At 33.4% G+C, this 12,234-nt stretch overlaps 1 protein-coding gene across 16 annotated transcripts in view; it reads left to right on the forward strand.

Moving 5' to 3' along the window:
• ODF2L (outer dense fiber of sperm tails 2 like) overlaps window positions 1-12,234 on the forward strand; it is a 56,767-nt gene that overhangs the window by 15,551 nt on the left and 28,982 nt on the right. For 6 of the 16 annotated variants that reach the window (XM_008969592.6, XM_034934185.3, XM_008969589.5 and 3 more), the window contains exons 2-7: window positions 2,235-2,406; window positions 3,726-3,858; window positions 4,509-4,634; window positions 6,117-6,179; window positions 6,311-6,382; window positions 6,968-7,084. In XM_008969592.6, the coding sequence (XP_008967840.1) occupies window positions 2,294-2,406; window positions 3,726-3,858; window positions 4,509-4,634; window positions 6,117-6,179; window positions 6,311-6,382; window positions 6,968-7,084 (624 nt within the window). In that variant the 5' untranslated portion in view covers window positions 2,235-2,293. Of the gene's footprint in view, window positions 1-2,234; window positions 2,735-3,725; window positions 3,859-4,508; window positions 4,635-6,116; window positions 6,180-6,310; window positions 6,383-6,967; window positions 7,085-12,234 lie in introns of all 16 variants that reach the window. The other 10 variants (XM_055116566.3, XM_063607100.1, XM_055116564.2 and 7 more) reach the window with 5 other exon arrangements.

Consider the following 12,234-nt stretch of genomic DNA (forward strand, 5'->3'; position numbering starts at 1 on the left):
TTTAAAATGATTTGATCCTTAAACATGTATACAGAATATGTGTCTTTGTTTCACCCACCACTGACAAGTTGTACAGAAGTACATTTGTCAGTTAACAGTATATTCCACATTACTGAAAACATTTTATTGTGAAATGTCTGCTTTTCTATACAAGAATACATTTGGTCCAATAAAAAGATAGCATTTCTTATAAAGTAGGACTTTTTATGCTAAATAAAATTATTACATTTTTGTTCAACACATATTTTTTGTTACACAATTATCACAACACAAAAGCAGTGGAGTGCCTTGGAATCTCTGAACAATATTTGTCCTGGAGAAGATGACTGTTGATAATTTTCATGGAAATTCCTGAGACAAATAGTTCTCTTCCTCGTGTGTTGAGAAATCAGTAATGTAATGTAGATTCCATTTTAGAATGTTAGGTAGAAAGTCATTCTGAATTCCTATTTTTACAGTGTGTTGATTTTATTTATTTGTTTACCCTTTAAGATAAGTGGCAGTTACCAATTATAGGTGATGAAGCAGAAAAATTTTATGACTTTATCTTAGGATAAAACTTTTAGAAAAGTTGTGTATAAAATACCGATACCAAACTAGTGTTATCTTGTAAAATATTTTCTACAAATTGAAAATTTCTATCTTCTTACATTGTTTTTTAAACCTTTATTCCAAATATAGGAACCATTTGTCTTTTAATGATCCCTGAAAAGACAAATCAAGGGGTGAATTTTAAAAAAAAGGCAAACAGTCTTTAGTCATTATATTCTTTAAAAGCTCTAAGCCTTATGTGTTTTCGTTCAATTATTGCTTAGCTTTTACAAGGCTTGTAGGTGCTGAGGATTCAAATATAAAAAAGACATTCTTTCTTCAGATTCCAGTCCACAGAGAGACAAATATGACAAATATTTAAACAAGTAAAAGGGTTGGTACCAGTTGCTTTCTGTATGGGGATAGCTATTGCAACTGAATGAATTAGTAGATGATGGTTCTCTTGATTGCAGTGACTTATCCCGAGCATATTCTTCTTAACTTTTAGGTTTGGTTTTTTATTTTATTTTATATACTTGTAATTCTTCTAGTCTATAGATATCTCGAAATATTGGTATACCATTGTAATAGATGTTGCATATTTGCAGCATTCAAGGGAATCATCCTAGACTATCTGTTGGTTACTCAGCAGTTCTTTTTGGACTTCACTTTCTGGTATTTAAAAAATATGACCATACTTCATTGGCCTGTTTCCTAAATATTTGTCTCTATAGTATATAGAACATTCAGATAAAATATATACATTTTATGGACACTTTGGAAGGTTTCTGAATGGCTAATTTAAATAATCTTCAACCTGTAATTTCACTTCTACTCCAAGTGTTAAAAATTCTTGAATATAATATGTTTTGTAATACAGACATATAAAACTAAATTACAAGGAGGTAAATATCCAAAAAAATGTAGAAAACCTTAAATATAACCTTTGATTTTGTGTAAACATAAAATGAAGTCAGGGAACACATTACCACATATTGTTAGAGTTGGGAAAACAGAGCCTTAATGGTTGCCAAAGCTCTAACTCATTACTTAAATTGGAGTAGTTTTGAAGAAATTAATATTCACGTTTTTAAAGTGACATCTACAGGTGTGAGTAAAAACAATTAGATTGGTAAAATTTGGAAGTAATGTCATCTGTCTGGTCTTTTCACTATCACCAATAATATTCTAGATTGAGTTGGGAATAGAAGTAAGTGAATTTAATTTTGAAAAGTCTACTTGCAATTGAGTATCCCATCCTTTGTAGCTATTGTTGCCAAGTACTTTGAAAAGTTGAATTTCTACATATTTAGGCATAAATAACATATATTTCTTATGGCATGGGCCTAATAAGACAGACTATAGGTAACCCATGGTTTTTATATTTGTTTTATAGTCCTGCTGGGTTCAAATATTGTAATACTTCAAGAAATAGACTAATAAAGATTTTTACACTTTTGTGATTATTTAGGAATTATCAGGCCTTTTGGAAACAGTGTATGGAAATTGGCAATTGTTGAGTGGTTGTGCTATGCAATTTTGATACAATTTTGAAGTACTATAACAATGAATAGCACTTATACTTCTTATTTTGTCTTTGAAATGTTATTCTCTTACACATCCTGATAACTTTTATTTTTTATGAGAGAGTAATGACAAAAAAACTCTATTGAAATAAATTTAATAACTAAAATATTTCTTAGCTTTCAGCTTATGTGGAGAAGTCGCTGTGAAGCCACCTATAAATCCATTTACTGAATTTATGGAGAAGGCTGTAAATGATGGAAGTCATTCAGAAGAACTCTTTTGCCATCTTAAAACTATATCAGAGAAAGAAGATTTACCACGATGTACCAGTGAAAGTCATCTCAGCTGGTATTCTCATCAGTATCAGGGGAAATCTAAATTTCCGATTCCAGGATTTCCTGTTTTGTCTATAATATAAATTATTTGAATCAAATACAGCATTCTTTTAAGAGTATCTTTTCCAAATCTAGTATTTATTTATTAAAATATATTTAATCTGATTACAAATGTACTCATCTAGCAGAATTCAACTAGTTTTTTTGAATCTTAATGAAAGCAATTAAAAATGAAAACCTGGCCGAGAGCAATGGATCATGCCTGTAATCCCAGCACTTTGGGAGGATGAGGCAGGTGGATCACATGAGGTCAGGAGTTCAAGATCAGCCTGGCCAACATGGTAAAACCCCATCTCTACTGAAAAAATGCAAAAATTAGCCAGATGTGGTAGCGTGTGCCTGTTGTCCCAGCTACTTGGAAGGCTGTGGTAGAAGAATCATTTGAACCCGGGAGGCGAAGGTCACAGTGAGCCGAGATAATGCCACTGCACTCCTGGGTGATAGAGCCTGGGTGACAGAGTGAGACTCCATCTCAAAAAAGAAAAAGACAAAAAAAATGAAAACCTCATCTGTTAAGAATTTGTAAAATAAAGCTATTTAAGATAAATGAAAATATAATATGTGATATCAGAAATGTAGTTAATGAATGTGAAATCACTGTCATTTGGTATATTACTATATAGCAAATACTTGTCATACTTCTTTAGAGTGGGGAATACACTTGTTATTTACACGAAATATTGCCCCCCGTCAAATGGCAATCTTAGTATATACCATTACTGTCAGTATGGATAGCTTAGTCCAGCTTCTGGTTGAATTTGTTATGAATGAAAATAATATTTTATCATCTATAATCACACTTGACTTTCTGCCCATGGTTTTTAATAAGGGACAGGTGTCATTCATAGATAGAATGTTCTTAGGCTCATTACTTTAAGCCAGTTGTGCTTAAGAACACACAGATTTTTGACATAGCCTCTAAGATGCCATCAGTTGTTAATGAGCCGTTATGTTTTACAAAGAAAGAGAAAAGCTGCCAATTAAAGAGTTTCCATATCACTTGGAATTTTATTTATAAATATTGAAAATGCTCCTTCAAACTTAACTATACGTACATCTTTAATCCAAATAACTTTTGTGATTACATACAAGTAAAATATAAGTAAAATATTCTTAAAATTTGCTTACACTCAAAGTCCAAGTTTAGAGCTACTTTTGAACTAAAAGTTGTCCTTGCTATTAAGAGTACTGTATAGGTGATATGGCATTTCTGAGGAGCATCTTTAAATGAAATGGATTTAACTTAAATTTTGTATGTGCATTTGTAATTAGCCTGAAGCAGGACATTCTAAATGAAAAGACTGAATTGGAAGCAACACTTAAGGAAGCAGAGTTGGTAACTCATTCTATAGAATTGCTTTTGCCGCTATTTAAGGACACCATTGAAAAGATTAATTTTGAAAATGTGAGTGACTTATGAATATATAATAAAATGAAAAGCTAGTATAATACTTAGAATGCATTAACTGAGGTCTCATATATAGGTATGCTCACTTATGAGTATTTAATACCAAAAATGAGGGTTTATCAGAATTCTTTATTCCTGTGTCATTAACTACAGTTCTTTTCCTGAAAGATAATCTCAGCATACACCTGATAAGAGGCTAAGCTAGAAACACTATATTTTGGATGTTTGAATTACCTGGAGTTGAACTAGAAAATCAGCTTTTCTTAAGAGTGAATTTTAAACTAAAATCTTCTGAGAGATGAAATATATCTGTTTCTATAGTATTATTTGGAGTAGAGAACTATTTTTAAATTTCAGCATATTAAAGTTTAAATTAGGGACAAACAATAGATTATCTTCTATAACTTTTATTTGAATAAAAGCCTAAAATGCTTTTAGAATCTAAGCTCTTATTTTGATTTCATTTTATTTTAATGTACTGTATAACAGATCCAATTTACTATTAACAAATTTCGTAGCATTTATTATTACTATGCACAAAAGAATGATTTTGTTTAGTAGGAAAAATATTGTTTGATAATATATTTTAGAGGGTTTTACTTAATGCCATGTCTTAAAATGTGTATGTGGTTCTTATAATTTGTCAGGCGAATCTTTCTGCATTGAATTTGAAGATTTCTGAACAGAAGGAAATATTAACAAAAGAATTAGACACCTTCAAAAGTGTAAAACTAGCTTTAGAACATGTTCTTAGAAAGAGAGACTACAAACAAGTAAGTCATCAACACTAAGCACTCATTTTAATAGTGATATTTCTCATTTGAAGGATACATTATTTTTAAACTGTAGAAATTATTGGTATATTTGAAATGGAAATAATTCTTTGAATTTTGTCAGTCATTAATCCCCACCTTTAGTGTTTCATAAGTAGTTGTATATGAACACCACGTTTTTATAGAAAATGTATTTTTATTTTTCATCTCAAAAACTTTGTTATACTTAATTGAGCTGATTCTAATAAAATATACACTTTTTGAATTTAAGCTCTTTGTACATTATATTTATACATATCTATATATTCTTCATCTGGTAAAAGCTTTATTGAAATAGAATTCACATACCATACAGTTCTTCCATTTAAATTATAAAATTCAGTGGTTTTCATTGTATTCACAGAGTTGTGCAGCCATTACCACAGTCAATTTTAAAGCATTTTTATCACTCCAAAAAGAAAGCTTATCCCTTTAAATCACCTAAATTATTATTCTGACTCTCTTTTGGCTTTTTCCTATGATAAAAATTATTTCAGAATTGTAAAAACTATCTAATATTAGGTAATAGTTTTTGTAATTAAAAAGTTACATGCTGATAGAAAATTGTGATAAGCAGAGAAATATTCTCTTGATCTCAGCACTTAGTGAAACATCACTATTAAGGACTGTTAGTTTTATGTTGTGTACATTTTGCAGTATTTTGTTTCTTTATATATGTTACATGTGCATATATACGTGGTGTTTTAGAAAAATGGAGTAAAACTACTATCTTTGTTTTGTAACTGGACTTTTATACTTAACACTGTATCATCAATATTTTCTCATGTATTGAATATTTTTTGAATAGAAAGGAATCTTAACTCGAGCTCTTTGAACCCTTATGGATCCAAGGATGGCCTTTATGAAATCCATGTGCCCTCTGAAATTCCGTGTACAATTTTGCATTATATGTACATATATATGTGGTTTTGGGTGAAAAGAATTGATGATAGCTTTTTCACATTCTAAAGCAGAAGTATGACTCTCAAAAATGAGTAAATAGTCTTCTATGATCTCATTTAAAATGGCTATATAGAATTCTGTTACTGATTTGCTGTAATTCTTTAAGAGATTTCTTATTGCTAGAATTTAGATTGTTGATAATTTTTGCCTATTTGTAAACAGCACTGTGTTGCATTCTATACTCTATACAAACTCTATACAAACTTCTTTTGTATAGAGGATTTTTGTGAGTTTAGTGTCATTGGCCTATACTTTCTGAAGCATTCTTTTGAGATCAATTTAGTAAATTAACTAATTTCATAAATTGCAGACCAATAATAATTTGGAATACTTGGGCAAAAGTCTTTTCAGTTGTTAACTCTTTTAAAAATCTGAATTAAAAGTCATATTAATTTATTGAGTAGTGCTTATTTCACTTCCTACTTTTTTATATAGAGAAATATAATTTGCGATCACTGATTTATAACATTCTTTTCTCAGACAGGAGACAATTTACCCAGCATGTTGCTAGAAAATCTAACTGATAATGAAAGTGAAAATACTGTAAGTCTTTCCACACTTACTTTGTGTCCATTCTTCCTGTCATTGTTATTTGCATGCTGCTTGGTTTTATAAAGTTAGCCAATATTATTCAAGTTGTGAAATTCCTAATTCTTATTTTATATTTGCTCAAGAATCTTAAGAAGAAGGTACTTGAAAAGGAGGCCCATATCCAAGAACTTTCTTGTTTGTTTCAGAGTGAAAAGGTAAGCAAAATTTGAGCTTTTGAGCTTAATTCATTATATTAATATTGACTCCCTTTTTTTTCCCCATCCTGGCCCCAACTCCTCAGAAATAAACACAGAAGAGTGTTTTGAAATTCTAGATTATTTGGATATTTTACAGGTTTTACCTATCAAATATAACATCTTAATTTTATTAAGTTTTTTTAGAGTTTTTATGGTGTTTGTCAGGATACCTGGCATAAATCACTTCGTATAGGAACTGTTTTAAATTTGTATTGTGTTTCAGTTGGAGAACAAATTAAGGAATTTTAGTGTTTGTAGGAGCATTTTAGGTATACCCATACCTTTATTTAGAAAGATAGATGGGAATTTTAAAAAAGAGATGGTTATCAGGAGCCATTAAATAAAAAATGTTGGGGGATAAAACTTAGCCCTGGTTGGGCATGAAATACATTTGTAATAGGGGCGACAGTTTATGTAAAGTAGTGCTTTGCTTTTTATCAGCTGTTTAGATTGTGCCTAAATCAGGGTAAAATTAAAGATATTGGGCTGGGGATACAGCAGATAATATGGATTTTTTTGGTTTTCTCTTTCTCTTTGTTACAGGCAAATACTTTGAAAGCAAACCGTTTTTCCCAATCAGTAAAAGTAGTACATGAACGACTACAGATCCAAATTCATAAAAAGGAAGCCGAGAACGATAAGTTGAAAGAATATGTAAAGGTTATATATAAATATATATCCAGTTTTATAGCTTAAGTGATAAAATTAATGAAAGGCCATAAAGCCTTCCTTAGTTCTAGAATTTGGTGGTTTTAAAATGCACAGTTGTTGACATGGGAAATACATATTTAAGGTAAATCTTAATATTTGTGGCCTAACTAAAGGTTTGGGTCCAAATTTCAACATAAAAATGCTGTCTCTGTTTAATACCAATCTAGGAAGGATTTATGGAATTGAATTACTTTAAAAATCATTTCCACTTTATAGTTAATTTATATTTACTGTGGAAAATTTATAGAAAATAAATTTAAATATACCAAAATCATTGTTAACATTTTGGTGTACATTATTTCAATCTTTTTTCTCCATCTATACATATATACATACATACTTTCACACGTTTAACAGTCAATACAATGTTTATTTTTTGTTACTAATCGTAATAATTTTAAAATCAGCCCAACTTTGATGTTCACAAAATTAAGTAATTCTCTTATTAAACAACTTTGTAGGAGTATAAATCAGGGGAATTTTTTGGTTTAATTATTCTTTTGGAGTCAAAGTCACTTTGAGATAAGAATTTGAGGTGGCATATCATACAATATAAGGTAACTCTTTTTTTTTTTTCCGCCAAAGGCAAAGAAGCAATATTCCCACCTTGAGAGGTTACAGAGACTCAAACTCCATTGAGTGTGAGGACTTCTGAGTTAGATTTCTGTTTGGTTTTGCACTCCTGAATTATAGCAGATGTCTGCAACCTGTAGCATGTTTCAAAACCATACTCGCGTGTGTGTGTGTGTGTGTGTGTGTTCCTTTAAAGGGACATAATGCGGGTTTATGGGGGATAATAAATTTTGTATGCTAGGGCACTGCAGATGAACTGGACTTGGTATTGCAGTGGTCTGTCATAGTAAATACAGGAGAACACATGTGATTGAATACATCTGATGTATGATTGAACATATTAGATAATCATCTTTCCCAATTTATCTTAAAGCATAGTGGTTATTTTTTATAACCATGATAATTTGGAGAAAGAACATAAGGCTAAAATCCTAAAATTTTGCTATGAAATTCAACTATAATTTGAATTCAAATTCTTTTACCAAAATGCTACTGTTAAGAAATGATTAAAAGAAATTGTCTGAGTCTATGAATTTTTCTACATTTTCTCTCACACACTTTTGGATTTAAGGCATTAAGTGATTAAGGGGTTCAGAATTTAGTTCTTTTTGACTTAGGTTTGACAGTGGTTTTTTTTGTTTCATTTTTGTGTCTTTTTTTTTTGAGTATGAATCCAATGAACTCAATTTGGCAACATCAATCTCAACTTTTTAGTGTTGAGTAATTTGTTGCATTGGGTCTTTTAAAAATTTACATTATAAACCTCTGGGAACATCCCACAGATGCCTTCCACCAATTTTTCTTTCTAGATCTTTGTGATGTAGCAATTAGAATTAGAATGTTTTCGTATTTTCAGAAGAGACTGAGAATAATTGTCTGTATAAAATGTGACATGTATACAGACTGCTTTGGACATGGAAAAAGAAGATAATCAGCTTTATGTGTCCATTCATTTGGCAAATGAGAGGTTATTTTGAAATTATAAAAATAATTTGTCATTTCAGTATACTCCTTGATAGGGCATAAGTGTGGGATTTGATAAATCTGGTGAGAAGATCGTGTCTGGAACTATGTTCAAAAAGAAAATTTAGTTTCTATGTTTAGAAGTTTTTTAACCTAAGACAGCAACTATTCATGGTGTGATGATGACACCGTGTGGACTTTTAGAGGAATGACAACAGTGTTTCCTGTGGGATGTTCCTTTGTCTTATGTCGACTTACTGTACTGCTGTTTTTCCCCAGCTACTTATGTTTTATGGGATTTTGTTTTTTAAAAACAATTTAAGAATGTATTGCTCCTTCTCTTAGTTTACTTAGTCACTCTTCAAAAAAATCAAATCGAAATCTTAATATATACTTCTTAATCTCAATTTTAGTGGCAGTTAAGAAGCTTAGATTTTGATGATTGTAGAGTTAAGTTGAAAAGTCCTAGGTTTAGCTTGTACTGTGACTCCTTTGCAATTTTTAAAAATTAAAATGGCTTTCTAAGGAATGGGAGACTAAAACTTATTCTGTAATAATTTCACATTCATTTCAGTATTACACAGGTTTTGAAAATGTAAAAACATTAAAATCATAAGTCTTTAATAGATACTTAATACTCAAATACTTTAAATACACAGTCTTAAAATAATTTGAAATAAAAGCATTTGAGTTACCACATTAAATCACATCCCTCATCTACCCAGCCTAATATTCCGTCTCTCATCATGTCACCAAGAGGTATGCCAAAGAGATAGTCATGCCAATTAGTTACAATCACATTCAATGATAGAAACATGTCCTCAATAATACTAATCTTATGACTCTTATAGTCATTAATTTATCTAAACCTGTGTTTGGTCTTGGAATAATGACTTCCATACATTTACTTTATTGGATAAAGCAGTATTTTATTATCTTTAATGTAACTCTAGTGTCAGGGCATGCCCCCTAATTCTAGTAAATTAAAATTTGGTAAATCTGTTTATCTCGTCTATAGCCTTCTTAAAGATTATAATCATATCTTTAAGATTTTGTCTTTCAAAGTGAAGAGTCCTAATATATTTGGGGAGCTACCAATTCCTTTGAACATTGGTACATATTTGGATTGTTTCTAGCTCAATTATGTTTTTTTAAACTAGTTTTTAAAACTAGTATGATGTATAATATTCTAGATGTGAACTAAAAAAGCTATCTGAGTTAATCACAGAAGTTTTAAGGAAGTTAGTGTTTGTACCATAATCACTATAGTATCTTTGATAATGGTAGCATTAGTTTGATATAGGATTATATGTTTTAAATTTGCATCCTTTAACAGGTTATAGAGAAGCATTGGTCCCCAATGTGTAGAGGATTATTGTATTAGGCTATTTTAACATTGTTATAAATACCTGAGACTGCATAGTTTATAAAGAAAAGAAGTTTAATTGGCCCACAGTTCCACAGGCTGTATAGGAAGCATGATTCTGGCATCTGCTCAGCTTCTGGGGAGGCCTCAGGAAACTTACAATTATGGTGGCAGACAAGTGGGGAGTGAGGCATCTCACATGGTGGGAGCAAAAGGAAGAGAGAGCAAGTAGGGAGGTGCTGCACACTTTTAAACAACCTGATTTCGCAAGAACTCACTCACTATCAGGAGAACAGCACCAAGAGGATGCTGTAAACCATTCATAAGAAACAACCCCCATGATCCAACCACCTCCCACCAGGCCCCAGCTCCAACACTGGGGGTTACAGTTTGACATGAAATTTGGGTAGGGACACAGATCCAAACCGATATAGTTTGGCCGTGTCCCCACCCAAATCTCATCTTGAATTGTAATCTTCAGAATCCCCATGTGTCTAGGGAGAGACCTGGTGGGAGGTGATTGGATCATGGGGGTGGTTTCCCCTATCCTGTTCTCATGATAGTGAGTGAGATCTGATGGTTTTATAAGGGGCTCCCCCCCTTGGCTCTTCACTCTTTTCTCTCCTGCTGCCATGTGAAGAAGGTCCCTGCTTCCCCGTCACCTTCTGCCACGATTGAAGTTTCCTGAGGCCTCCCTAGCCATGTGGAACTGTGAGTCAATTAAAACTTGTCCCTTTGTAAATCACCCAGTCTCAGGTATTTCTTTATAGCAGCGTGAGAATGGATTAATACAGTTAATTGGTACTGCAGAGAGTGGGGTATTGCTATAAAGATGCCCGAAAATGTGGAAATGACTTTGGAACTAAGTAATGGGCAGAGGTTAGATCAGTTTGGACAGCTCAGAAGAAGACAGGAAGATGTGGGAGAGCTTGGAACTTCCTAGAGGCTTGTTGAATGGTGTTGAGCAAAATGCTGATAGTGATATGGACAATGAAGTCCTGGCTGAGGTGGTCTCAGATAGAGATGAGGAACTTCTTGGGAACTGGAATAAAGGTGACTCTTGCTATGCTTTAGCAAAGAGACTGACGGTATTTTGCCACTGCCCTAGAGATCTGTGAACTTTGAACTTGAGAGAGATGATTTAGGGTATCTGGTAGAAGAAATTTCTAAGCAGAAAAACATTCAAGATATGACCTGGTTGATTCTGAAAGCTTTCAGTTTTATGCATTCACAGAGAGAAGGTTTGAAATTGGAACATACATTTAAAAGGGAAACAGAGCATAAAAGTTTGGAAAATTTGCAGCCTGCCCATGCGATAGAAAAGAAACACCCATTTTCTGGGGAGAAATTCAAGTGGTCTGCATAAATTGGCATAAATAATGAGAAGCCGAATATTAATGGGGAAAATGTTTCTGGGGTATGTCAGAGGTCTTCATGGCAGTCCCTCCCATCACTGGCCCAGAGGCCTAGGAGGAAAAAGTGGTTTTGTGGGCTGGGCCCAGAACCTTGCTGCTTTGTACAGTCTTGGGACTTGGTGCCCTGCATTCTAGTTGTGGCTAAAAGGGGCCAATGCATAGCTCAGGCCATTTCTTCAGAGGGTGGATGCCCCAAGCCTTGGCGACTTCCATGTGGTGTTGGGCCTGTGGGTGCACACAAGTCAAGAATTGAGGCTTGGGAACCTCTGCCTAGATTTCAGGGGATGTGTGGAAGTGCCTGGATGTCCAGGCAGAAGTTTGCTGCAGGGGTGGAGCCCTTATGGGGAACCTCTGCTGGGGCAGTGAGGAAGAGAAATATGGGGTTGGAGACCCCACATAGAGTCCCATTGGAGCACTGCCTAGTGGAGCTGTGAGAAGAGGGCCACAAGTCCTCCAGACCCCAGAATGGTAGATTCATTGACAGCTTGCACCATGTGTCTGGAAGAGCCACAGATACTCAATGCCAGCCTGGGAAAGCAGCTAGGAAGGGGGCTGTACCCTGCAGGCCATAAGGCTGGAGCTGCCAAAGACCATGGGAGCCCACTCCTTGCATCAGCATGACCTAGATGTGAAACATGGAGTCAAGGGAGATTATTTAGGAGATTTAAGATTTAATGACTGCCCTGCTGGATTTTGGACTTCCATGGGTCCTGTAGCCCCCGTTTTTTTGGCCAATTTCTTTCATTTGGAATGGGAACATTTACCTAATACCTGTGCCCCCA

Source organism: Pan paniscus, chromosome 1 (genome assembly GCF_029289425.2).
Source record: "Pan paniscus chromosome 1, NHGRI_mPanPan1-v2.0_pri, whole genome shotgun sequence".
NCBI classification, from domain to species: Eukaryota; Metazoa; Chordata; class Mammalia; order Primates; family Hominidae; genus Pan; species Pan paniscus.